At 64.6% G+C, this 25,449-nt stretch overlaps 4 protein-coding genes and 1 non-coding gene across 15 annotated transcripts; all 5 read right to left on the reverse strand.

The window, feature by feature from the left end:
- Window positions 1–437: 437 nt before the first annotated feature.
- CD151 (CD151 molecule (Raph blood group)) lies at window positions 438–5,205 on the reverse strand. Of its 4 annotated transcripts, none has more exons than XM_047690558.1 (9): window positions 5,146–5,205; window positions 4,116–4,180; window positions 3,101–3,188; window positions 2,765–2,956; window positions 2,313–2,387; window positions 1,764–1,868; window positions 1,506–1,664; window positions 1,306–1,392; window positions 438–1,208 (listed from the first exon to the last, which is right to left on the reverse strand). In XM_047690558.1, exons 3-9 carry the CDS (start codon window positions 3,179–3,181, stop codon window positions 1,149–1,151), a joined length of 759 nt encoding a protein of 252 aa, XP_047546514.1. In that variant the 5' UTR covers window positions 3,182–3,188; window positions 4,116–4,180; window positions 5,146–5,205; the 3' UTR covers window positions 438–1,148. The 4 variants fall into 4 exon arrangements, with proteins under 4 accessions (XP_047546514.1, XP_047546516.1, XP_047546518.1 ...); XM_047690560.1 differs by having other exon boundaries at window positions 4,116–4,177; window positions 5,146–5,204; XM_047690562.1 differs by having other exon boundaries at window positions 3,101–3,182; window positions 4,116–4,354; window positions 5,146–5,196.
- A 1,185-nt stretch (window positions 5,206–6,390) lies between these two features.
- CRACR2B (calcium release activated channel regulator 2B) lies at window positions 6,391–11,815 on the reverse strand. Of its 6 annotated transcripts, none has more exons than XM_047690540.1 (11): window positions 11,749–11,809; window positions 10,136–10,357; window positions 9,479–9,670; window positions 9,288–9,399; window positions 8,679–8,850; window positions 8,119–8,265; window positions 7,903–7,993; window positions 7,663–7,755; window positions 7,287–7,453; window positions 7,012–7,083; window positions 6,391–6,795 (listed from the first exon to the last, which is right to left on the reverse strand). In XM_047690540.1, the coding sequence occupies exons 3-11, from the start codon at window positions 9,662–9,664 to the stop codon at window positions 6,612–6,614; spliced, it is 1,224 nt and encodes a 407-aa protein (XP_047546496.1). In that variant the 5' UTR covers window positions 9,665–9,670; window positions 10,136–10,357; window positions 11,749–11,809; the 3' UTR covers window positions 6,391–6,611. The 6 variants fall into 6 exon arrangements, with proteins under 6 accessions (XP_047546496.1, XP_047546497.1, XP_047546500.1 ...); XM_047690541.1 differs by lacking the exon at window positions 11,749–11,809 and adding an exon at window positions 10,998–11,116; XM_047690544.1 differs by lacking the exon at window positions 10,136–10,357 and having other exon boundaries at window positions 11,749–11,815.
- A 962-nt stretch (window positions 11,816–12,777) lies between these two features.
- On the reverse strand, window positions 12,778–18,063 carry PNPLA2 (patatin like phospholipase domain containing 2). Its single transcript, XM_047690532.1, has 9 exons — window positions 17,747–18,063; window positions 15,741–15,973; window positions 15,584–15,649; window positions 14,986–15,195; window positions 14,594–14,654; window positions 14,325–14,489; window positions 13,923–14,055; window positions 13,583–13,705; window positions 12,778–13,493 (listed from the first exon to the last, which is right to left on the reverse strand). The coding sequence occupies exons 1-9, from the start codon at window positions 17,931–17,933 to the stop codon at window positions 13,223–13,225; spliced, it is 1,449 nt and encodes a 482-aa protein (XP_047546488.1). The 5' UTR covers window positions 17,934–18,063; the 3' UTR covers window positions 12,778–13,222.
- Window positions 18,064–22,267: 4,204 nt separating this feature from the next.
- Window positions 22,268–24,157, reverse strand: RPLP2 (ribosomal protein lateral stalk subunit P2). Of its 3 annotated transcripts, none has more exons than XM_047690565.1 (5): window positions 24,005–24,157; window positions 23,682–23,805; window positions 23,234–23,282; window positions 22,474–22,636; window positions 22,268–22,391 (listed from the first exon to the last, which is right to left on the reverse strand). In XM_047690565.1, exons 2-5 carry the CDS (start codon window positions 23,802–23,804, stop codon window positions 22,388–22,390), a joined length of 339 nt encoding a protein of 112 aa, XP_047546521.1. In that variant the 5' UTR covers window position 23,805; window positions 24,005–24,157; the 3' UTR covers window positions 22,268–22,387. The 3 variants fall into 3 exon arrangements, with proteins under 3 accessions (XP_047546521.1, XP_047546520.1, XP_047546522.1); XM_047690564.1 differs by having other exon boundaries at window positions 22,474–22,572; window positions 24,005–24,156; XM_047690566.1 differs by having other exon boundaries at window positions 22,474–22,572; window positions 24,025–24,102.
- LOC125080288 (small nucleolar RNA SNORA52) lies at window positions 23,072–23,201 on the reverse strand. The gene has a single exon (XR_007121311.1). It is a non-coding gene; the product is annotated as a small nucleolar RNA SNORA52 (small nucleolar RNA).
- Window positions 24,158–25,449: the final 1,292 nt, after the last annotated feature.

Below are 25,449 nucleotides of genomic sequence, written 5' to 3' on the forward strand. Positions count from 1 at the left end.
GACAAACCTGCTGCGAGGGTAAGGGCAGGCAGGGTCTGCCCAGGGTCTGGGTCCTGCAGAGCTCCAGCCTCTCATGTCAACTCCAGAGGCCTCCCCCAACCCCTGACGGCTACACAGGCCAGAGGGCATTTGGAGACAAGCAGGCCCAGGCCGTCTGAGGCCTCCATTGCCTCTGGGAGGCTCCACCCCTGCCCCTCTCCTGTCCCAGAATGGACAAGGTTTTTCTGCTTCTCAGCCTGTGGCCAGCCGTCCCTGCTACTATCTCTCCTCTCTCTGGAGTCCCCTCGATCCTTGGCTCACATGTGGCTGCCCCGGATCCCTGGGATATGCCCTCCTGGCCCCTTGTCCTGGTACTGGGTGGGTGATTCTGTCCACCCGGCTGGGGGGACGGCCATGAGGACCAGGACCCGGTCTGTCACGAACAGTAAGCTCACGTGTCCGTTCCACAAACGTTTATTGAGCGCCTGTCACGTGGCACGAGCGGTGCTAGACATTTATGATACAGCAGTGAATAAAACCCACAAAGCTTTGCTTCTGGGAAGGGGGCAGGGCAGTACACAGTGAACGTGTGGCCTTTGAGTGAAGAGAGTGGTGGGGAAGTCCCAGCAGGGGCTTGGGGGCAGCAGAAGCCAGGCTGGGGAGGGCAGAGGCACAGGACCCACAGGACGGGCTGGCTGAGCTTTCCTGGGAGTGGGCGGGGGTCTGTGGTCCAGTGGTGGGCACCTGGCACTGCCCACCAGGAGCAGTCCTGTGTTCCCTGGCGCCGCCCCCACCCAGCAGTGCCCCCCTCGGGTTTGCCCCGATCACCGCACAAGGGTGTATCCGGGAGTCTGAGAGCACCCTAGAGTGGGCCAGCCCCTTGGGCTGAGTGCAGGGAGCACCCCGAGACTTCCCGAGCAGGCAGAAGTACTCCTTCCCCGCTGTGGCAGGGGTGCGTCTCAGGCCTTTGGTCTGCGGAGAAAGGCACTTGCAGGTCCCTCTGAGGGTAGGGGTCCCCAGAGATCATTGGCATGGGGTGGGTGCACAGGCTGGAGAACGCTTCTGGGCGCAGTGGGGAAGGACCAGCACCCTGGGAGCCCGGCTCCCCAGCCCTCAGTAGTGTCAGCTCAGTAGTTGGGTGGAGCTGTGGCCGCCGGGACCGTGTGTGCTCAGTAGTGCTCCAGCTTCAGGCTCTTGTACAGGCAGCACGTGAAGGCCATGCCGAAGACCTACCACAGAGCCCGCGTGAGCGCAGCACAGCGCGAGCCTCATGGGACGCCACGCACCCACTGCACCCACCGGGGCCTGTCCCCCCCGCCCCCGAACCTGCACGCAGGCAATGCCAACGCCCACTGCCCCGATGACCCTCAGGTGCTCCTGGATGAAGGTCTCCAGCTGGGTGATGCAGCCGCCCTGGTGGGGTAGGGGTAGCGGCACTGAAGGCGGGCAAGTCCGGTCCCATCCCCACGCCCTGGGCCCCTGGCTCCTCGGCCCCCACCAGGGAGTCCAGGCACCTGCCGGCCTACCTCCACCTTGTAGATGTTGGAGGCATGGTCCCGCTGCCCACAGCCAGGCACCACGGTCTTGCAGCAGCTGTCGGGAACCACGCGGCCGCCCGCCTGGCCCGAGCGGACCCACTCGCTGTCCCGCCAGTCCTGGGAGTTGTTGCTGCCACAGCAGTGGAACTACAGCAGGAACACGGTGCAGCTGAGCCCCCAAGGCACCCCCGGAGGTGCAGGGAGGCCAGCAGAGCTGTGCACACTCCCCACCGCGCCCCCACCCACCTCCTGTTGCAGCCTGTCCACAGCACTGGTCACACCCTCATGGCCTGGCTGGCGGTACTGCTTGGTCATGGTGTCCTTCAAGTTCTCCTTGAGCTCGGTGTTCAGCTGCACAGTTCCCGACCCCCCAAGTTGGGACAGGTGGAGGCAGGTGCAGATGGGGAAAAGGTCTGGGAAAGCCTCCAAGCAGGGTTAGGGCCGGCTGCTGGCTGCGGGATGGAGGGGACTGGACTGGGAGAGTCACCAGGTGGCCATGGACAGAGTTGGGGACAGGGAGGGAGCTCCGGATCCCGTGGACGCTTTCCTCCCCACACGAGACCCCAGCAGGGCAGTCTGGGTGCGACAGGTAGGTTGTCCATCCGTGCTGTCCCATCCTCCCCATTGTGATCCAGTCCCCGTCCCCAGGGCCTGATGGCCCAGTGCTCAGCTCCAGAGCATGGCGGGGTTGTGTCTGTGTGTGTCTGTATGTCCCTGTCTTACACGGCACATCTGTGTGTGTGTGTCCCTGTGTGTGTGTGTCCCTCCGGGTTCCTGTCCCTCCAGGCCCCTCACCTGCTGGTAATAGATGTAGGCCAGGATGCCAGCAATGATCTCCAGCAGAAAGATGATAAGGAGCAGGATGAAGTACTGGGGGGTGGCACGGGGACCCAGTCAGGTGGGCTGGGTACAGACATCCCCGTCCCATGCAGATTCCTAGTGTCCAGGCACAACGGAGCAGGATCCCCAACCTCAGAACCCAAGTGGCCACAGAGGGCTCCGGGCAGCAGGTGTGCTGGTGTCTTCCCTCAGTGGGCCCCGCTGGGGAGTGGGGACTCGGGGCTGGACAAGTGGGGTGGGAGCACCACCACCCCACCCGACCCCCACCACCAACCACAGCAGGGGCCATAGTGTCACCCTTGACCCCCATCATTCCCTTCTTTCTCATCAGGGCCCCAGGACCGGCCCCCCCCAGCAGCCTGGTGGGGGGGCCCCACTCAGGTACCCCCACCCACCACCCTGCTGACCAGGCGCAGCAGGTTTCGCCGTTCCTTGAAGGTGGCACAGCAGCCCAGAACACCGGTCACCATGACAACGACGCCAGCCACCACCAGGATGTAGGCTGTGGCCAGGTAGGTGCCCGAGGCCAGCAAGCTGATGTAGTCACTCTTGAGAGCCAGCGTCCAGATACCCACTGCCATGACGGCCAGGCCGGCCAGCTGTGGGCAGCGCATGCCAGTCACCACCTCAGGCCCCAGGTCTGAGAGATGAGGCTGAGCCCCCCGGCCAAGGCTCCCTCAGGGACCAGGGATGGGCAGGAGGGGAGGACAGCTGGCGGCAGGGCAGGGGCGCCCGCTCCTCACCCAGAAGCAGCAGTTGAAGGTGAAGAGCAGGTACTTGAGGCAAACAGTTCCGCATGTCGCCTTCTCACTGAACTCCCCCATCCTGGGGTTGAGAGACAAGGGGATGTCAGTGAGCCCATGACACCAAGACGGGACTGCAGCATCGGCCAGACACCAGTGGGGGCAGTAGGAGAGGACACAGATGCCCAGGCCTGACCCGGCTGAAGGCCAGGCAAACATTGGCTGCATGAACGTCCTGCGAAGGTGTTCAAGAACCAGGATGCTTGCGGGGAGAGCGGTTCAGGAGCCCCATCTCCCACGCTCAGTACCCCTCAACACTCCCCCACCCCCCAGCCACAGCGGATGCCTACTGCCCACAGCCAAGCTGAAGCCCCGGCCCTGGAAGGCTGAAGGGCCTGGCTTCCGAGACCAGAGCCCAGGGCATGAGGGAGATGAGGAGGACCCCGACTACTACCGGCTGACTCACCCTGCTGTTAGCCCGAGTAGGAAGCCCCAGCAGGCATCTCGGGTGAGCTCATTCAGGCCCCACCCGCCCCCACCACAACATTCCCGGGGCTCCACGTCACGGGCTGGCAGGCTGGCAGGCGCCTACTGGCGGCTGGCGGGGGAGGCCGCTGGGACACAGACGGATCTGCCCCTTCATAGCAAAGTGGCCTCAGGGAAGCCCCTTAGCTGTTTGTCAAGGGAAGGCCTGCCTTCCTCCTCACCAGGGTGGGAGGAATGAATGGATCCGGCAGAAACAGACTCCCCAGTCCTGGGGGTACTTCCTCTGCTGGTCCTCCTTACTGGAAAGGGGGCAGCCCCCCCAACCCCAGCAAGAGAGGACCATACAGACTGTGCTCCTTGCCCATGGGCACCCAGGGACACCTTGCTTGCTCTGGTGTGGGCTGTCTGCACTGTGGAGGGTGGAGAGGGCCCCGGGGCACAGATGGCAGTGGGACGCCCCAGGCCACGTTTCCAGACAAACACAGCACCTCCCAGTGCTGGACTTTCACCCACCCCACCCAGCACTCACCTGGCTGCTGGTAGGGATGGGCTCCTCTGTAAGACAGGTGACCAGAAATTCCCTAGGAGGCTCTGCTAGAAGGGCAGGGACAGGTCCCAGGTCTGGCCCACGCTGGATAGGCAAGATCCTGTCACCCCCTCCTTGCGGCGCCCCGGCCTCGAATCCGGCCCAGCTGGGCTTCCAGAGTAGGCAGCGTCCGCTCCCAGCGGCAGGGAGGGGAGAGGCCAGGCCCGGTATTTTGGTCTGTGCTTCGGTGGGCAGGGCAGAAAACATTTCTGGAGAGTGTGCTCCTAGGAGGGGAGGGACCACTCCCTGGGCCCTCCTGCCAGACCCGCCACTGCCCCTCACCCCACCAAGCAGCAGTAGCCGCAGGCCACGCAGACCCGTACGCGGAGCTGGGGGTCTGGAGGCCCCAGGCGCCCGCAGGCTGGCCCTGGGCGGGTGGAGAGGTCCCAGCCCCCGCGGCCAGCGCGCGGACGACCGGCGGAGGAGGGGCCCCTCTTTCCGGGAGTGCCTGGCGGATGTGAGCCTCCTGGGAAAGCGCCGGCCAGAAATAGTTCCTGCGGCCTGGGACACGGCTGCCCCACCCCGGCCCCCAGGCCGTGGGAGACCCGTGCCGCAAGGCCAGAGGCCCCGCACTCCGCGCCAGCCAGGCCCGGGGAGGCGGCGGCGCGTCACCGCGGTGAAGCCGCCAACCCCCTCCGGGCGAGCCGACCGCGCGCCCACCTGCACCCGGGCGGAGGGACGGGCACGGGCGTCCAGAGACAATGACCAAGGCGCTCAGCTGGGGCCGAAGCGGCCTCCAGGCCTGTGCGAAGACCCAGGAGGCGCCTCGCCCCGCCCCGGGTGCCCCTCCGCCCACGGGCTACGCCGCGTCCCGCTCCCTCCGGCAAGGGGGAGCTGCTGCCCGGTCGGCGGACCGGGCCTCCCGGCGCTCCCGGCCCTCCCTCCGGGCGCCTGCAGCCGGGCCTCGCGGTCCGGGCCACACAGGGTCCCGGGACATCCGGCCCCTCCCTGCCTGGCCAGGCGGCAGACTCACCGGCCACGCGTCCGAGTCCGGCCGGGCGGCGGCCGCGGCGGGGATGGGGGGACTCAGGGGGTGGCGGCAGGGAGCGCTGAGACTGCACTGCCCTCTGGGGGCTTGCGAGTGCGACGCGCCCCGCCCACGAGCCGCGGGCCCCGCCCACGAGCCGCGGGCCCCGCCCACACGACTGGCGCTGGGCAGGTCCCAACAGTGCGCGGCGCGGGAGGGCGGCGTGGTTGCGGCGACTTCAGACGGAGCGGGCGCTCGGGGCCGCCTGGGACTGCGGCGGCGGGCGGACAGAGGAGCTGGGCTGGGGGCGGTGGAGGCGGCGATGGAGGCGGCGGCGGTCAGCCCAGCGGAGGCTCTGGACTGTGTCCAAGACTCCGGCTCTCCTCTAGGCCCAGCCCGGGTTCCGGTTCTCTCCTCGAACCTCAGGAAACACCCGGAGGCCAGAGGGTCGGCAGAACAGACGCTGACCTTGGGGGAGGGTCTGGAGGTGTGATCAGGTGCAGGAGTGGGGTCTCTCTGGGTCCATATGGAGGACGGCCTGGAGCGGAGGCCTGGAGTCCCTGCCAGAGCCAGTCCAGCCTGGAAGGCGTCAGTCCTGGGAGGCGTGGAAAGGGGTGAGGGAAACGGAAGAGCCTGCTGACCTGCGGGACTGGGAAACCGACAGTGGGAGTAAGGAGGGGGAGGGGACTCCCAACCCGACAGGCTCATTCCCAGATCCAGGTGGGTCGGTCAGAATCTGCAGTCATTTCGAGTAGCTCTCCATGCACAGTGTGCAGCACTTGTCTCAGCTCCTTGCCCAGAGTTGTGGTTCTGGCCAGCAGCTCCCAGCTTCCCAGTGAGAAGTGGCTGCTGGCATGGAGCAGCTGTGTCCCAGGCCGCAGGAACAATTTCTGGCTGCTTTGGAGTTCCCACTCAAGACCGGCTCAACCCCCGTGGGCCCAGCTGGTCCACCCAGGGCTGTGTGAGGACTCGTGTAGGGAGGGGTGGTCAACTAAGGCTGGGAGCAGGCTCCCTAGTGAGACAATGGGTCTCAGTCCCCTTGCTCCCAGAGGTCTCCATGGGGCTTCAGCTTTAGTGGACAGGGAGGTTGTGAAGACCAGAGACACTCAGGGACACGTGCAGCGCAGCACCATGGGGCCATGCACCTGCGCCGCACACAATTCACCCACTTGCCTTTGGTGTTGATGGACGCCCCATGTGTGAGCCACACGCGTCCTGTGGCTCTCACACACACAGCCCAGGAAGTCACAGTGCAGTCAATGGACTTTATTAGGAGGAGGGAGTTCTTCTGCTGGTCAGAGATGGGTTTGATGGGATGGGGACAGGATGAGGACCAGCAGGAAGGCACCTGAGACTCAGCACTCCTACATTAGTTCCTTCATGTCTGCGTGGAGGCAGTCTGCTGGATGGGCAGCACCTAGCCACAAAGCACCACCTTCAAGGGGCGGCTTCTCCAAGTCTCTTGGGGATGGTCAGCGGGCACTGGGAAGGGGGCCAGAGCCACGTCTCGGAAGGCGAGCCCAGCAGCAGCAGCAGCAGCAGCAGCAGCAGGTGGACCCTGGCAAGCGGGCCACGGCCAGAGCTTTCCTTCGACCACTGCTCAGCCGCTTGGCCTCACAGGCGTCCCTCTGGTCCCGAAGCCGGGTGTTCAGCTCCCTAGGGAAGGGGAGTCCTCGGGCTCTAAGCTCTCAAGAGGCAGCATTCCGGGGCAGGGCATGTGGGCTCTGCTCTCCCTCAGACCAGAGGATGGGTGTCCGGCCCAAGCTGCCGCGTGAGGGATGGAGGACAGAACCCCCCCCCCCCCCGGGCCAAGGGGAATGAGGCAGTGGTCAGGAACAGCGGCCCCTGTGCCACCCCGCTTCCCTCCCGCACCTGAGGAGCTCCAGTTGTCGCCGGAGACTGAGCTTCTCCGTTTGCATGTTCCTCGAGACTGCGACCACCTCTCTGAGGGAGGGAGGTGGTGACCGGGGTGCAGGGAGGCTCCTGGGGCGTCCCACGACCCTAGCCCATGCAGACCCTGAGGGCAGGGATGGGACATGGGGGGGGGATGGAAGTGCCCCAGACCCGGGCCCCCAAGGCGGTCCGGCCCCACCCGCTCCCGGGGCCGCTGCGGGGTGTGGGCCTCCCCGCCGCCCACCCCCAGGCACCGTAGGGCTTGCTCCCGGCGGCCCTGCGCCTCGCCCTCCAGTCTGCGGAGCTGCTCCTGCGCGCCCTCCAGCTGAGTTCTCAGCGCCGCGTTGGCCAGCCACAGCTGGGCGTTCTGCGCCTGCGCCTCCAGCTGCTCGCTCGCCCGGGCCTGCAGCTGCTGCTCCAGCTGGCGAGTAAGGTGGCATCCGAGTCGGCGAGGACCCCTCCACCTCTTCTTCGGGGTGCTGCGTTTACCCCGACTCCCAGCAATTCCGGGGCCGGGGGAACTGAGACACGGGGGACCTCAAATACACCGGGGAGTGCATGGGGGACGGCGGGGCCTGGGCTGGGTGGGTCGCACTCCTCCCTGGCAGGAGCAGGCAGGCGGCCACTCACCTCCCGCTGTCGCAGGCCCGCACGCTCCAGCTCCTGCTCGCGGTTCTGCAGCTCCAGCTCCAGGAGGCCTCTGCGCTCCTCCCGGGGGAGCTCCTGGGATTCGCGGGGAGCCGCTGAGCCTCAGAGGGCGGTGGAGGGGCCGGGGGTGTGGCCGGGTGGAACGAATTCAGGGAGGGCGGAGTTAGGGGGACACGCGCGCCTGGGATTGGGCTAGGGCGGGGGCGGGGGCTTCGCGCCCACCTGATTCCGCAGGCGCCGACGCTGCTCGCGTAGCTGCTGCTCCATCTCCTCGTACAGACCCCGCACCTCCCTCTCGTGCTCGCTCTCCCGCCTTCGGGGGACCGGGAGTGAGACAGCTGCCCGAGCCTGCCGGCACTACAGACCCCAGCCCCGCCTTTACCGCCTCCCGAAGTCCAGCCACCTGGCCCCAAGCCTCGCCCTGGCCCCAGCCCTCACCGCCGCAGCGCCTGCTCCAGGCTGTCCCGCTCTCGGGCCGCCTCCTCCAGGCAGGCGGACGCGCGCATCAGAACGTCCTCGAAGGAGCCCAGCAGCTCGGGTCGCTCGCGCTGCAACCGGGTCCAGAGCGCCTGCACCGCTCGCTGCCTGCAGGGGGAGGGCGGGGGCTAAAACTGGAGCGGGGGCTCCCCGACCCCATCCTGAAGGCTGAGCCCTCTGGAGACTTGCAGCCCTGGATAGACCAGCCACGTTTGCTGCATGCAGGGTGTCCCTCTCCGGGGTGCTTTTGTCCCTGCCTGGGGTCAGTGTGTACAGGGCTTGTGGGGCAGTGGGGTGTCTTGTATATACACAGGGCTGGGCCAGGCGCCTGCCCTTCTTCCCGCAGCCTTGTCGGCTGCCTTTCTGAAATGCAAATTGTGCGGGAAATCACGCTCAGCCCCTCCCAAGTGTCTCCCAGCTAAGAGAGAGCCACTGAACTGGAACAGACACGTGGGGGTCATGGACAGATAGCATGCACGGCGGGTACAGTAGAGGAGGGAACCAGGTCAGCACCAACTCACTCGCCCAGAACCGGGGCCACCCCTAGCTGCTCCAGCGCTTGGCAGAATCTCTCCTCCTCTTCTTCCAGGGAGCCCTCAGTGCCTTGCACATCTGACCAGCCCGACTCAAAGGTCTCCTCTAGAGCCTGGAAGGGCAGTGAGCCCCGGGCTGACTCCACCCCCACAAACTTCCCTGTGGACAAGGGAAGGTGAGGTTACCAAGGCTGTGTGTTAGCACCCTGGCTAGGCCACCACTCTCCCCCCACACACACATACACTCACATCCTGTCCATATTCTGAGCCCAGTTTCCTGTTTTTCTTCCTTATTCTGGCCTGAAGCTTAGTTTAGAAATGGGAGGTAACACCCGGGCCAGCATGGAGCAAGCCCGGCTCCCAGCCCCACCTGGGTTTGGCACAGAAGTGAGGGGTCAAGGAGCAGGAGGGTCAGCTGCACTAATGAGGGGCGTTCCTCTGGGGCATGTGTGTATTGATAGCAGCCTGTGCTCCGCAGGGAGGCCACAGAGAGGCACATCTGCCATCTGTGTCTGGTGTGGGCCCCACATGGGCCCTTGGGCTCTCAGTGCACAAGGGGGTGGGGGGGGAGGGAGGGTCCTCAGGGGCTCAGCTCACCCAGGCCGAGGCAGAACTCCCGAGCGGTGAGGAAGCCTGTGTGGGCCTGATCCAGGCTTTCGAAAACGGTCTCTAGCTGTTCAGGCGTGAGGGGCAGGTCGCTCTGCAGACCCTAGCCGGGCAAGGATGCCAGGGCTGAGCAGCCAAGGTCAGCCCCTGGCTGGGGCAGCCTCTCAGGACTGGGGATTCACCTGCAGGTCATGCCGAGTGATGAAGCCCTTGGCGTCCTTGTCACAAAGCAGAAACAGCTCCCGGGCCTGCTCTAGCATCTCTGCCCTTGACCTCACAGCGTCCCGCTCTTCCACTTCCTCCTCCTCCTGGGCCTCCCCAGCACCAGGCTCCCCAGGCCTGGCCATGGGGCTGGGGGTCTCTGCCATCACGTGCTGCGAAGTCAGGGAAGAGTTAGGGCCCAAGCAAAGCTCAAGAGAGATGAGGGGGGAAGAGAAGGGAAGGCGGAGTGGCCACAGGTGAGGACTAAGCTCCGGTGACAGGGACCGGCCAGTCAGCAGAGGGGCCTCCTTGCACCAGCTGGGAAGATGGGAGAAGGCATGGCAGAGGTCCAGAGAGGATGGAGCTGGGGGCAGGACGATCACTTGGGGGTCATGGGTAGGAGTGACACAGGCTCCAGACCGAGAGGCTGCAGCTGGTGGGGGGTGGGCAGCGCAGGAGGAGAGGAGCGCGGGGGGGGGAGGGCAACCTCGGTGTCGGGCGGGGGCGGGGGGGATGGGGAAGCAGCTGTAGAAGACCTTGTGATGGGAAATAAAGAGCTGGGGGCTCCTAGCAGAGAGCTTGGGTGAGAGACTGGCCAGCGAGGGAGGAGGAGCTGAACGGGTCCTTAAGTTGGGCACCTGGAGACCTGGCTGGCGGGGCTGGGCCAGCGGGAGCGAGCGTTCAGCTAATCCCGGCTAAGTCATTAGCCCCTGAGTCGGGCCTCAGAGGTCCTGGCCTCCAGCCCGCTGGCGGACGACGTAAGCTCCTCCCCTGCTGCCGCAGGCCCTGCCCCGGAGCCCCGGGCCACAAAGGGTGCAGATGCAGGATCTCAGCCTGGGACCCCTATACCTTCTGCGGCCCTGGTCAGGAACACGCCAGATTCTAGGCTTGATGGTCCTTCCCCCAAGCACTGGGTACCTGTGGTGTGCCAGGCTCGCCCCCTCCAGTTCGCGGAACCTTCGCCGGTCCTTCCTCCCCGCGGGGCGCCCCGCCCCCTAATCTGAGCCGCCCGTCGTTCCCACACGCCCCGGTCCCGGATTTCCCAAAGAACCCCCAGTGTGGCGACACTTCCCCAGCCTGGGGGATTCTGGGGTCCTCCCTCTCAGTCCAGGACCTTGATTTTCTCTCCCGCCCATATATTCCCGGGGCGGCGGGGTATCGGGGCGGGTATCCAAAGCGGGAAGGTCTGAGGAAAGGCGGGAGGACGCGACTGGGGGGCCAGAGCCGCCTCCCCCATCGCGCCGTCCCCTCGCCCCGGCGGGCGCCCCCACCCCCCGCGGTTCGTGGGCTCCCGGGACTGGAGATCCACCCCAGCCGGAAGCTGTGCGGCGCGGGGCCAGGGGAGCCGGGAAGAAGGGCCGGGCGGGCGGGTGAGCCGCGGCGCCCCCCGCCGCTCCGCTCCCCGGGACCCCGGCGTCCCCGCCGGCCAGACGCGAGGGTCGGCGCGCCCCGCGGCCACCGGGGAGGAGGCGCGGCGGCGGGACCCCCAGAGGCGCCTACCTGCGAGCCACCTGCCGCGCGGCCCGCCACTCAGCTGCGGGAAAGGCTGCGGCGCGCAGGGGGCGCGGGCCCGGAGCGTTCCCGCAGCCCTGCCAGGAACTGAGACCCCGGCGGGGGCCGGGCCCGGGCGGAGCCGCCGCCGCCACCGTCGCTGTGTCTCCGCCTCTCGGCGCTGCCCCGGCGGCCCGGCTCTCGCCCCACACCTCGCCCTGCCCCCGAACTCCGGCGCCCGCGGCGTCAGTGCCCGCCGGACGGAGTTCACGGCCGGGCGGAGATGCCCCCGATGGCCTGGGGACCCTTCCGGAGCAGGGCTAAGGCGAGGAGCGTTAAGACTGTCCTGAGGATCCGGATTGAAAGCGCCAGAAAGTGTGTGCAAGACCTAGCCAGGCCGGAGACAGACCAAAATATCTTCAACTGGCTCTCCGGAGTTTGGGGGGGCCTTTACTTTCTTGCCTCTGCTTTCCCAATTTTGCTTTCCCGTGGTCGAACAATTAGCGTGTAATATATTACAAAATGGTATCTAAATTAGTGGCACAATGTTGGTGTGGGCGCAGAAGGAGGTCCCCCTCCACAGCCTGCCCCCCCCCCCAAGATTTCCTTCTGGGACACAGCCCTGATTTGGGTTCCCCTTGTAGGAGCGCTGGGAGAAGGAGTTGGGTGGGGCTGGCATGGGACATTCCTGCTGGGGGAGAAAACCCATTCTCTTGCCAAAGGTCCCCCTCCCTAGCCCCAGCCCAGCCCCTGCACCCACCTGGAGGGTGGTTGGGGGGTCTGGAAGCCTCTGCTTCTCCAGGGATCCTGCTGAACTAGAATAGGTCGGGCCTACAGGACAGGACCTTGTGAGCCAGAGGGGGCCGGCTCCTGGCACAGGCGCTCTGGGAGGGGACCTGCCCAGCCGGCTCTCCCAGTCCTGCAGTCCCACCGTTATTGTTGGCCGGGGGCTGCTGCCACCGCCACAGCCGCTTGACACCTTGGTCAAGTCGAATAGCTCCAGACAGCCAGCCACTCAGTCACCAGGCTCTGCTCCAGAGCCCCTCAGCCATGGGCCCTTTTGGTCCCCAAAAAGAGCTGGAACCTCTCAGACTGTCCAAAGCAGAGGACGATTTCAGGAAACTCTGTCTCCCACGGAACAAGGTCCAGCCTCCTCAGTGGGGGGCTGGGGGGGCGGTGTCAGACCTCACCTTGCTTGACATTCCATACCCCTCCTAAGTATTGGCTGGAGACCACGCACCCTGTATGGTGGGGAGGTGGGTGGGGGACCAAGAAGGTGTGTATGCTGGCCAGTGAGCTTTGCCACGGCAAGGGGGGAGGCCCAGGGCCTTCTGCCAAATGCAGAAGTGGAGCAGGTCCCCTGTCTCCTAGGTCCCCGGTGCTCAGCTCTGGAACCCCGCCCTCCATAGCCATCCAACCCTGAGATCAACCGCCCCCCCCCCCGCCCCCGGACCTGCGTCACCATGGAGTGGAGATGCAGACGCCACCTTTTGTAAACATTTCTTGGTTTTTATTTAGCAAGGGTCTTGGTCCCAGTATTTCTGCTGGCCCTTGCAAAGCTGTGCCCAAGGGCCAGCCAGCAGACCTCAGGACAAAGTGGGGCAAACGTATAGGCCGTAGCCAGAGAAGTCGGCCAGAAGTCAAGAGGTACACAGGGGCCTTTAGGGGAAGGCCTCAGGCCTGGCTAGCAGGACCAGACGCCAAGCCCCAGCAGAGTGGGGCCCCGGAAGGCACGATCTGGAGGAGAGACGACGGCTGGGGAGTCACACACAAGTGAAGGAGGCAGGGCTGGGCCGTGGCATTTATTACAACCGCTTTGGTGAAAATAAATAATTCTTCACACACGTTCTTCGGCAAAACATGACAAATGAGGAGGCAGTAGCAGGTACAAAGTTCTCAGGAGTAACACTGCCCTGACTCGGGGGCACCTGCAGGTGCGGCCCCGCCCTCCTCCCCACTTCTGGGGAGGGGCCTGAGGGGGAGACTAAGGCACAGGTGAGGGGAAGGGTGCTCTGGACCCATCCCCACTCAGCGCAGCACGGGAGTGGTTGGCGGAGGGGGCTTCTAGCAGCTGTGAGGGGCCCCATCTCTTTACTCCTGCAGGGGTAGTAGAGAGAGGCCCAGGAGTGAGGCAGGGGAAGCTCAGCCAGCCCCAGGGCCCCACCTCACAGGGCAGAGAAGCTGGGGGAGCCCCCACCCTCCGCACCCGGACCCCAGGGGGCTGGGGAAGGCATTCAGCAAGGGGGCAATGTGGGTGGGAGCTGTGGGGGCGTGGGAGCGTGGCTGGCGGGAGCACGCATGCGCAGGGCATCCGGCGGGAAGGCCACGTTGGTGCAGAAAAGGCCCAGGAGCAGTTGGCGCTGGCACTCCTCCCACTTTGCCAGCGCGTCCCCCAGCGACAGGCTGTTGCGCACCCAGCTGGGCAGCGCCTCACTGTAGGTGGCGCAGGACAGCCGCACAGAGGGCAGCGACCGGGCTCGGCGCAGCTCCACCTGCTCTGACAGGCTGCAGGGGGGAGGGGTGGAGGGCAGGAGCAGTGAGTGGAGGCCACTGTGCTTTGGGCCCCAGTAGACCCAGCAGGGAGCAGGGCTCACCTGGAGGGCAGGTGGCTTCCCAGCTTCCTCTTGGCGCGCATCACCAGGTACTGGCAGAGGCTGCCCGTCTGCTCCTTCATCCACCGGATGTCCTCGGGGACGTCGGGGAGCCACTCCAGCAAGCTGGGCGGGACGGGAGGTATGGCCTCAGGGTCTGTGGCTCAGCCCTCACCCCGGTGCCCATTCTTCCCCACCAGTGCCCCAGCTTCTGGAAACCTTGACCTGGCATCTCTGCAGCCTCCCCCAACCACTGGCCTTTACTCCGGGGCGCCTACCACTCATGGATGACCCCAGAGTTTGGTCCTCAGTGCTCTCAGCCCCAAGCCCCTACTCCCCTCACCGGATGGTGAAGGACACCGCACTCTCCAGTGGCAGAGTGTAGGGCACCATCATGGCTGTGGCCAAACGCACAGGCAACATGTTGGAGAAGGTGGTCAGCAGGTCCTTGGGCTCTATGCAGGCCTCCAGCAGGGCTGGGGGTGGGACGCAGGAGGGAAGCTGACCTGGGGCTGGGGAGGCCTGGACCCCTCTGCTCCACAGCTTCCCCCACCCAGAAGCCCCCTGCCCCACCCCACCTCCACACACCTTCATCCCCTCAAGCCAAGGGCCCCCATCCCCCCACCCCACCTCCACACACTTTCATCCCCCCAAGCCAGGGGACACCATCCCCCATCCCCACCTCCACAGACCTTCATCCCCCCAAGCAAGGGGCCCCCATCCCCCCCTCATTGCCTCCACACACCTTCATTGAGCCTTGAAGGCAGATGGTCCAGGATGTGATCCTCCCGGGACGGCTGTAAGTGGCCATCTACTGGGGCCACCTGGGCGTCCTCCACATCCTCGTCCTTGAGAGGAGGGTTGTGTGCAGGGGGCAGCGCCAGCAGGGGGTTGGGCCGGTTCAGGAGGCCTGGGTGGGGCCCCCCAGACAGGTGATCAGCCCCATAGGCCAGACAACAGTGCGGAGCCACCATCCCAGCCCACCCACAGCCCCGGCTGGGGGCACCCACGCACCGTTGCGCCTCAGGAAACGCAGGCCATCCCTGTAGCCCTGCTTGCACATCTCTCGAAGCACCTGAGGCAGCGGGGTGGTCAGTTAGAGCAGGCGGCTGCCCTGTCCGGCCCCCTGGCGGCCCTGGCACTCCTCCCCTCTACCAAGTGAACTCGGATCCAGGCCCTACAGGCTGCCCCAGGGGACAGACCGAATGGCCACAGCTCTCGACCGAAGAAGCCACGGCTGTGCGGACCCTGCCCCGGCCCCGGGAGACGCCATCTGGCACCTCGCTCCCAGAAGCTGGGTGAGGAGAGGCCCTGCACACCCGGCCTCCTGGACGCAGGCCTCACCCCGGGCTAGGGCAGATTCCCCCCAGGCTAGGGTGGTCTCACGGTGGGTGCTGCAGACTCACCCCGGGCTCCGGTGGGAACAAGGCCTTGGACAGGCGGTACAAATTACGCAGGTTGAACTGGATGCTGGTGTTGGTGACCCGGAGCTCATGGATGTTGGTGGAGCTGTCCTGCGGGCAGATGTCACTCTCCCCCGAAAAGGGGGACACGGTGATGGTGTTCTTGAGCTCATAGAGTGGCAGGTTGTCTGAGATGCCGCCATCAACATAGCGCTGCCACCAGGACACATGGTCACACGGGGCGGGGCCCGAGGCCCAAGCTAGCTAGCCCACTGGGCCACCAGGGCCACCCAGTGGCTACTTCCTTTGTGCCTTTCACCCACTGGGCGCTGGGCATTGGCCATAGGCCTGTCCGGCCACTGGGCAGATGGCTAGAGCATGGAGGGTGGGGTAGAGACAGCCACCAGAAGTATGTCTCCCTGAGCCCTGCCTGTTGTTGGGCAACTCGGGGAAGTGAGGCAACAGGCCATGGAAGGAGGAAGGGGCTGGGGGAGGGGGGCATGGCTGGCCCCCATGGCCTTCCTCTTCCCCACTGCCTTGTTCCACTGCTCACACAGTGGCCAATTCTTGTCACCCAGGAAATGTGCCAAGGGATACTTACTACGCCCTGGAGGGAGGGAGGGATAAGGCCACAGTACACAGGGATGAAGGTGCTGCAGACATTGGCCTGTGGGGCAGGGACAGAGGGACAGGGAGGGGTGGTGAGCAGACGCCTGGAGTTCATAGTGTACCCCCAATGTGGCCCCAGCAGGGCCCACCTGGATGAGCTCGTCCTTGGAGCTGAACTGGGATATAATGACGTTCTCGCCATCAGAGACACGGGTCAGGGAGATGCCCAGGCGCCCACTGGCATGCTCGTGGCTGTCAGCAGGCAGGGTCTTCACCAGGCAACCACGGATAGTCTTTACCAGGTTGAAGGAGGGGTGCAGTGGACCCAGGAACCGCTTCCGGGCTTCCTTAGACACCTCGATGATGTTGGCACCTGCCTCGCCTGGGTCAGCACGGCCAAGGGTCAGGGGCCAGCCCTCCTGGCTTAGCACACCCCCCATGGGTCCATGCCTGGAGTCCCACAGCACACAGACTCACGGAGAGTCTTCACGGAGAATTCCCAGTGTCCAGCACGGGGCCTGGACCACAACTGGGACTTGTGCTACCTGCCCCTGGAGAGACAGAGGCAGGTCACCACCCAGGGAGGGCTGACAGCTGCGGCCAAGGCCTGCCTCTGCCCGGTATTTCCCAACTTCTTGGCCTGATCCATGAGTCACTCACTAGGCCCCAGCCTGGGAAGGGGGAAAAGCAGAGGTTCAACCCTGACCAGCCTTAGCCTTCACCCACTTGGCCAGATCCAGATCCAGGCCTGAGGGCATGAGGCTGAAAAGAGTGGGGTCCCACCACCCCTGAGAAAGCCCAATTGTGACCCACTGCAGCTCCTACCAAGACTCTTTTTGGAAGCCCCTGGCGCTGGCCTCACACCATGGCAGAGCAGGGGCCCAGGAGTGGTCACAGAATTGGTGGGCCTTGGGGAGGAGCTGCAGATCGCACTGTCCTAGTCAGAAGTGGGGCCAGAACCTGCCATGCTGTGGGGACTGCAGCTCCCCAAGACCACTCATGAGAAACAGGCTTCTCGGGCATGGGAGGAAGAGGTGCTGTGGGAGCCAGGTGTGTCCTGAGGCCAGTGTGGATGTACAAGAGAACCCCTGGCCTGAAGGCTTCTGAGGGAGGGAGGGGCAGGGCCATGGAGGTGAACCCCCAGCTCCCAAGGATGGAAAGCTGTGCTCCTTCCACACCACCTCCCCCAGGGCAAAGGTCGTGGGAAGGGGGCAGGGGTGAGCCCTGGTCAGGCTCCTGCTGGGCAGGGCATTCGAGAACCTGATGCCCCTCTGTCACCTTGGCTGCCCTAGTAGGCTGGGGGCTGGGCACCATTCCCAGGACTCCCTGAGTACTCAGCGCCGTAAACAGCGGCAGCCAGCGCCTGCCGGAAGTGTGTGTGAGCGGAGGGGCCCGTCCCAGCACACACAGACCTCCGCAGTCCCGCCCACGGGGCTGGAGAGCTCAGAAGCACCTCCCACCCCAGGGAATGGGCCAAAACAACGTTGACCACAGTTGAGGACCCAGGGCCACAGTGGGTGGTGTGCAAGGAGGGAGAGGAGTGGGGAGGGCTTGCCATGCTGGACCTGAGCCTTAGGACTTCTCTTCCGGATCCCCTGGGAGGCACCAGGCCACAGTACCCAAACGCTCTTAAGGGGCCCCCGGCATACAGGGCGCCGGGGACATGGCAGCCTGAAACAGCTCAGCCCCAGGACACGGTGACCGCTGGCATCCGGTCCACTGCCGCGCTCCGGGGTGGTGAGGCCCCTCCCCCGGCTCTCACGGCCTCGCCCACGAGTTACTTTCTCTTCCCGGTGAAAAACCCCTGCGGCACCTGCCAGCCCCTCCAGCCTTTGCGCCCGGAGCCTCGGTCCCGGAGGCTTGCACGGTCGCACCCCAATCCCTGGACGCCTCCGAGCAAAACAAACCAAGCCCCGCCCCCCGGCCCGCTCCCGGGATCGGATCTTCGGTGGGGGTCCTGGGCGCGGGCAGAGACCCCTCCTCACCGCACCGCGGCCGGCCAGCTTCCCCAGCGGAGGGACGGGAGGTGCGGGGAGCCGCTCTCCGCTCTCGAGGAGCATCCGCCCGGCCTCGGCTCACCGAGGCCGGGGCCCCCCGCCCGGCCTCCGCTCGCCCAGGCAGGCTCCCCGCCGGCCCCCCGCCCGGCCCCGCTCACCCAGGCAGGCTCCGGTGACCAGCGCCGTGGCCGTGAGCGCCCCGGCCGAGGCGCCGTAGATGTGCGTGGCGTTGGCCACCAGGAAGGGCGCGTGCTCGCGGAGGCAGGAGGCCACGCCGATGTGGTAGACGCCCAGGAAGCCGCAGCCCGCGAACGAGATGTTCCATGTCGCCTCCTTGGGGAACATCGCTGCGGCCCACCGGGCTCCGGGGCTCGCCGCGCCCCGCGCGCTCCCGCTCGCTCTGGGGTCCGGGACGGCCCCGCGACCGCTCCCGCTCTAGGTCCCCGCCGGCCGAGGCGGAGACGCTGCGCCGGGCGGCGGCGGCCGCGGGGCTTTTAGTGGGGGCGGGCGGGGGCGGGGCCGGCACGCGCGGCCCAATCGGGGCTCGCGGGGAACGGCCGCGCCCTCCGGGGGCTCTGGAACCCCGCCCCCGGCCCCGAGACCCAGTGCCCGGCCTCGGCCGGCAGCTCGAGGGGACACACGGGGGCCTGGGGGTGTGGGGAGGGGCGAGCTCGGGCCTGGGACGCCTGGAGTCTGGAGGCGCGAGAGCCTCGTACCAGTCTGGATACTTGCGGGGGGAGGGCCACTTGTGTCCGGGCGGCCGCCGCCCCCTTCCTCTGGGGTCTGCCTACAACAGCCGCTTGGGACTCTGAGGACCCCAGGGCGGGGACCCCCAGGACCGACTGACTCATCCACAGACTGACCCATAAATATCTGGGGGCGGATGCAAACCGCACACAACTTTCAGAGCTAACACCAGTGCCCCAGAGCCCAACCTGGCCTCAAGCCCCCGCCGCCTGACGCCGCTGCCCCTTCGCAGCTGGGAACTAACCTGGGTTTACTTCATTCGGGTGGTGTGCGGTCTACTTGGGTATGACCCCGGCCCCGCCCCGCCCTCGCTCAGTGCCCCAGCAGGTGGAGCACTCCAGTGATGTCACCCTCCCGCCTCTTTTCCGCATTTTTCTCTTTGACTACATGTAGGGCAGGCACAGGCTGGCTCGTTTCCAGGAGCCGGCCAGAGCCTCACCCCACCTCCCAAACAAGGGGCTGGTCTGTGCTGGGGTGGTGGGATGCCCCTGTCTCCCCAGGAACACCCCTCCCCAGGCAGGAGCTTGGCTGAAGACCCAGCCGGTGCCAGGGCTCTGGAGGTCTGGGATGTGGCTTGGGATCGCCCCCTACTCAGGCCCAGGCTGAGAACCCAGAGCAGGGTGTCCTCCACAGGACAGGGCCATCGGGGTCATGCTGTCCATCCCACAGCCTCTGTTGTCAGCCACCCGTACTTGGCACTGACAGTGTGCCTGGCAGAGACCCACACAGGAGAGAGCAGTTGAGCAAGGTCAATGCAGATGGAGCCCTAACTGGGGGGTGGAGGTGGGGAGACATTGTTTACATAAGCTCAGAATGAAGGCTGAGAGGGAATGGAGTGTGCAGGCAGTTAACCCAGGAGGGACACAGGGCTGCCTAGGCTGTGCCATACAGAGGTGCTGGCGGGGAGGGGAGCCAGGCCTGGGTACTGGGAGAGAGGAAAGCAGGAGGTATCTAAGTAAACTTGACCTAGGCATGAGTGCTCTAAAGTTTCGAGAGTACAGATTTGTTGCTGCTTTGGTTAGGTTTATTCCTAGGTATCTTACGGTTTTTGGTGTAATTGTAAATGGAAATGGTTCCTTAGTCTCTCTCTCTTCTGTCTGGTTGTTAGTGTACAGAAATGCAACTGATGTTTATACCAGCAATGTCCACAACAGCCAACCTCCGGAAAGAGCCCCAATGTCCATGGACAGATGAGTGGATAAAGAGGATGTGGTCTATATATACACAACGGACTGTTATGCAGACAGCAGAAAATGAAATCTTGCCATTTACAGCGACATGGATGGAACTACAGGGTTATGCTGAGCCAAATAACTCAGTCAGAGAAAGACAATGATCATATGACGTCACTCATGTGTGGAATTTCAGAAATGAAACAAAGGAGCACAGGGGAAGGAAGGGAAAAATAAAACAAGGCGAAATCAAAGAGGGAGATAAACCATAAGAGAATCTTAACTCTAGGAAACAAACTGAGGGTTGTTGGAGGGGAGGAGGGTGGGGGGATGGGGTAACTGGGAAATTAAGGAGGACAAGTGGTGGAATGAGCACTGGGTGTTATATGAAACTGACAAATCATTGACCTCTACCTCTGAAACTAATGATACACTATATGTTAATTAACTGAATTTGTTTTACTTTTTTTTTTTAAGATTTTATTTATTTATTTGACAGACAAAGATCACAAGTAGGCAGAGCAGGCAGAGAGAAGGGGAAGCAGGCTCCCTGCTGAGCAGAGAGCCCGATGCGGGGCTTGATCCCAGGACCCTGAGATCATGACCTGAGCTGAAGGCAGAGGCTTTAACCCACTGAGCCACCCAGGTGCCCCTATTTTACTTTTTAAACATATTTTATTTATTTGAGACAGACAACATGAGAGAGAGAGCACCAGTGGTGGGGAGGGCCAGAGGTAGAGGGGGAAGCAGACTTCTTGCTGAGCAGAGAGCCAGATGCAGGGCTCCATCCCAGGACCCTGGGATCATAACCCGAGCCAAAGGCAGAGGCTTCACTGACTGAGCCCCCCAGTCACCCTTAATTAATTGGATTGATTTCAAATAAAATAAAAATTTAAAAACAAAACCAAAAATAATTGTATCCTCAAAAAACCCTAAAATTTAAAAAACAACTAGAAAGATAAATAAATTTGACCTAGACAAACTTGACCTTCTGTTGTACATGGGGATCCCATTCCCCAAGTGCTCTGGATGGATGTAGAGTGCAGAGTAAGGCCCACACCAGGATGATCAGGGCCCCTACTGACTGAGCCCCTGGGGCTGCTGCCAGCGGCTACACGGGGGCAGGTGTGGCGCGGCGGGAATGAAGGCCACTCTCCAGGCTGCCCTGGTAGTCCAGGGGTTCACCAGGGTGGCCACCAAGAGGGGAGCTGGGTGGTGCAGGCCGAGCCAGGGACTAAAGAAGGTCCTCCCTGACCTGCCCCAAGAAGCCAGGGCCCAGGCCCTTCCTGCTCCTTAGGGACTGGGGCTTTGAAGGGTGGTGCTGCCCCAGTGCAGGGAGACCTCTGCCCCTATTTCCACACCAGGGTTGAGCTGTTTTGGGTACAGAGCCCTCCCTCCAAGCTCCTGGGAGCGTCTGCTCTGCAGCAGGAACACAACGGTGCTTCCAGGAACCCTGGCTGGGGGCGGGAGGTGGGCCTCCCCTCCTCCCAGCCAGCGTGGACGAGAAGCCCCAGTGTTTGCTGCGTCATCATTCCGGCGGGCGCTATGCTCCCCTTCCCATGCCGTCCTCTGACCCCACAGGGCCCTTCACTTCAAGGTCTGCTCATGGACTCAGGGTCCTCTCCTCCGGAGAGCCCTCTAGCTGAACCTGGAGCCCTGTCCCCTCGCCACCTGTGTCCTCGGGCATCCACATCCCCCACACCCCCCAACGTTAGTCTCTGCAGCACGTGCTGAGAACCTGGCAATGACGCTCACTTCTCCCTCTAGGCCCATGTCCCACCACCAGAGGGTCTCGGGGCTTCTTTCCCACATCCCACGCACTCCTACACCGCAGGCCCCCTTCCCCGGGTTTTGGCTACCTACCCAAGGGAAACCCTCCACCCCCCAGCTATCCCTTGTTACACTTGCTCTGTGCTCCCCCCTGCAGAACAGCTCACCCAACAGCAGGTCCTTCCTCAGAGCTGAGGCACACGCCACATGCTGGCCCAAAGGCTCCACTGTGGGAAGCAGCGTTCCTGAGTGGGCTGGCATTGCTGGGCAGAGGACCCAGGGCCCAGGATGGGGGCAGGATGGGCAGCGGGAACTCTGCCCCCCATTCTGGCCAGAGCTTGGCAGCAGAGGCCCTGGCAGGCCTGCCCCATAAGGACTTCATGGCCACGTGACCCAACATCACTCCCTATAAGCCACTCCACATCTGCCCCGGCCACCAGATGGCTGGGTTACTCAGAGGACCTATGGGACTGAGCTGCTCAAAGATTAAAGCAGAGCTTGAACACGAACTGGGCCCACCCCTGCAGGGAAACCTCAGGATCCCGTGGACACCACCACCACCCTTCTTTCCTCTCCAGTAACTGAAGAAGGCTGCCACCAGCCCCAGAGGAACTGCTGGCCTCCACCAGCCCCAGAGGAACTGCTGGCCTCCACCAGCCCCAGAGGAACTGCTGGCCTCCACCAGCCAGAGCCACCTTGGGGCAGCAGAAACCACCCAGGCCTGTTAAGTTTTCTAGTATGTCCCCCTGAAAGCTTCACTCTGGGAAGGCCCTGGCTGTCCTCAGTAGCCAGGACTGTACCCAAGAAGGCTCATGTTCCCCTCCCAGGTACCCATTTCCACACGAGCTTCTCCTTCCCAGGAACTCCACCTCAGCAGGGGAAGCTCTGGTTTCTCCTGCAATGAAGGCCCACCCACCCACCATGGGGACCACACAACCGCCCTGCACCAAGGCCACACTCTGACAAAATGCTCACAAGCCACTCCACGGATACATAAAAAGGGTTTTATTTGCCAGCGGATGGGGGTGAACAGGAACCTAATCGAACAAGCCGAACCCCATGTCGTCATCTGACTCCTCCGACTCCTCCTTCTTCTCGTCTTTCTTTTCCTCAGCTGTGAACAGAAGGGGGCAGTGAGCAAGGCCCGAAGTGCAACGCGGAATCCCAGCGGGGACACCACCCTGTCCTCCACTCACCTGCAGCGGGGGCAGCGCCAGCAGCCGGAGCGGCAGATCCTGGGGCGGCAGAGACAGCGACCGCCCCACCAGCAGGAACACTGGCCAGCTTGCCAATCCCTACGGAAATCAGGGAAGGTAAGAGCAGAGCAGGTGCTCCGTCTGAAGGCTACTCGCAGTTTCTCTAATGTATGGGGACCCATCACCAAGTGCCAGAATCACCAGCTCCTCTCTTCTCCCACCTGTGCCAAATACACACACCCAGGCCCCTTGGCGTTCCCTATGTGGAAACTCGGCTTCCGAGAATCCCTCCCCAAAAAACCGAGCCACAGCACCCCACCACAGTTTCAACCCAGCAGGGACGGAGTCTGCGGCCCCGTCCAGGTCCTCATCCGGGAGCTCAGACAGGGCTGCGGGCTGAGCTGGCTTTGCCTCACTGGCCCCAGAGGGACGCCGCCGTCCCAACGGTACGGCTTCCACACATTCCCGTTGGCTCAGCCCTGTCACCAGCACAGCGGGGCAGGGCCCGTGGTCACCCCAGGCAGCAGCCCCAGTCTGTGCTCCAAGCCCCTCCCGGAGAGCACACGGTGCCCCCCGAGCTGCGCCGCCCCGCCGCCAGGGCTGTCCAGAAGCGCCCCCGGCGCAAGCCCACGGAAGCGGCCGCCTCTGGGCGGGGCTTCTGGAATACTCTGGTCCACAAGCGAAACCCGGCAGGCCACGGGCTGGCCCGCGGGCATGAGGATGGACCCTGACCACGAAGGCCGGCCGCAGGCAATCTCACCCTGGGCGATGACGTCTTCGAGGTTTTTCCCGTTCAGCTCACTGATGACCTAGAATGACCACAACAGGCCGTTACCGGAGACTCACTTCCACGCCTCCTGCCTTCACTACGCCTTCTCCAGCCGGGGCAGGGCTGGCCACAGGAGCGCGCCGTGAGAAGACGCCCCGAAGCCTGCCGGCCTGCCCTGTCCGGCGCGGAGGTTAGCACCCGCACGTGGCTTCTCCGAAGACGCGCTGCAAGGGGGAGCCGGGCACTCCTGCGACTCCTCGAGACGGGACAGCGGGGCAACTCGGCGTAACCCCCTCGCGGAGGGAAGTCCGTAAGGGCGGCGCCCTAGCTCGCCCCGAAGCAGGCCGGACCCCGCCTCGGGACCCCGCGCGCACCCATAGCTGCGCGTCCCCCGGGGCAGGCCCGCGGCGGGGACGCCGGAGCCGAGCGGCGCGGCTACCTTGTTGAGCCGGTCGTCATCCGCCTCGATGCCCACGCTGTCCAGGATCTTCTTGATGTCCTTGGCGCTGGGGGAGGCGTTGCCCCCGAGGGCGGCCAGCAGGTAGGAGGCGACGTAGCGCATCCTGATGCGGAAGGAGAGCACAGGCGGCCTTACCCGGAGGCCTCCCGCCCCGGCCCCGGCCGCTTGCGCTCCGGCCGCCGCCTCCCGCCAAGCCCCGGCCGGCGCCCCACCCCGCGCCCCTCCGCCTGCCTCCCGCGGCTCCCCACAGCCCCCCAGCGCCCCACAGGCCGGCCCGTGCCCCGGCCCAGCCGCCCACTGACTCGGCGGGGAGAAGCCTCACGCGTGCGACCTCGGCGGCGTCAGGGACGGAAAGGAAGGCGCCTGCGTGGGGGGCGGGGGTAATCCAGTACCCAGAAGCCCCCGGGACACGCGCGCCGCGCCGAGCGGGCGCCTCCGAGTGACGTCACGCGACGCCCAGGCCGCGGGGAGTGGAGCCTTCGAGCCGCGCTGTCCGGCTGCCTCCGCCCGCGAACTCCAAGCCCCAGGATGCACTGCTGCCGGAAGTGCGGGCGCGCCGCCTGTGCGGGTGCACGTGGCCGGCCCTCCTGGCTGGCTGCTGGCGGGGCTCCGCGGGGACCGTGTGCAGCCGTGAGGTGCGGAGCGGCGCGGCCTGGGCCCGACGGCTCCTCCCCTGCGGGGTCGCGTGGGCTCCGAACTGACCTCCGCGCCCGCGCGGACGCCAGCGTGTGCCGCACATTCTTGCTCGGTGCCCGGGAGCCCGCGGCAGGCTTTCGCGCTGGGAGCGAGCAGGCCCGGCCCTGCTACTCCGCAACACGAATTCCAGAGCGAGGACACTCGAAAGTGGACAAACGAGGCCGACCCGGGCCGACCGACCCCCGGAGGGAAGATGTAGGGCGAGCACCCGGCAGAAGGGTGGGACGCCGAGGCCCCGCGGCGGCTGCAGTTGGCGGCCCGTCACTAGCAGGGAAGCTGCGGGGGTAGCGCACCGAGCACTGGGGTGCTCGTGCAGGCCACCCCCTTCCTGGGGGTGTCGTCGCCGTCATCGCCTCCATTTTATAGTGGATGCGGCGCGGAGAGGTTCTGCTCAAGGTCTCACACTTGGGGTAGAGTGGAAACCCTCCCGGCAGGGGTGGGGTGCTGCTGCAGTGCGCAGGGAGGGGTCGTGTGCTCCGAGTGCTGTAATGCGGGAGGCTGAGCGTCCTGCATGCAGGTCAGCCCACCGGGTGCTTCCCCCGACGCAGTCGTCACCAGCCTCCACCTCCAGACTGCTTTCCCTCGTCCCGAGGTGCCTTCCACCCCTGCTGAAGAACTCCCTATTCCCTCCTGCAACCCCCGGCACCCACCAGTTTAATTTTCGTCTCAAGGAAAGTTGACTCCTCTGGTGGCCTCGCGTGGAAGCGTGCAGTATTTATCCCCTGGGATCTGCCTTAATTCAGCGCAACGTTCCCAAGGTTCCTTCACGTGCTGGCATGTATCCGAATTTCCTTCCCTTTTAAAGCTGAGTAATATTCTTGTGATTGTTTTTCTTTTTAAGTTTTCTGGCAAACATGGGGCGCCTGGGTGGCTCAGTGGGTTAAGCCTCTGCCTTCGGCTGGGGTTGTGATCTCAGGGTCCTGGGATCGAGCCCCATATTAGGCTCTCTGCTCAGCAGGGAGCCTGCTTCCTTCTCTCTCTGCCTGCCTCTCTGCCTACTTGTGATCTCTGTCAAGTAAATAGAATCTTAAAAAAAAAAAAAGTATTTTGG

The sequence above is a fragment of the Lutra lutra genome, chromosome 10 (assembly GCF_902655055.1).
Source record: "Lutra lutra chromosome 10, mLutLut1.2, whole genome shotgun sequence".
In the NCBI taxonomy this organism is placed as follows: Eukaryota; Metazoa; Chordata; class Mammalia; order Carnivora; family Mustelidae; genus Lutra; species Lutra lutra.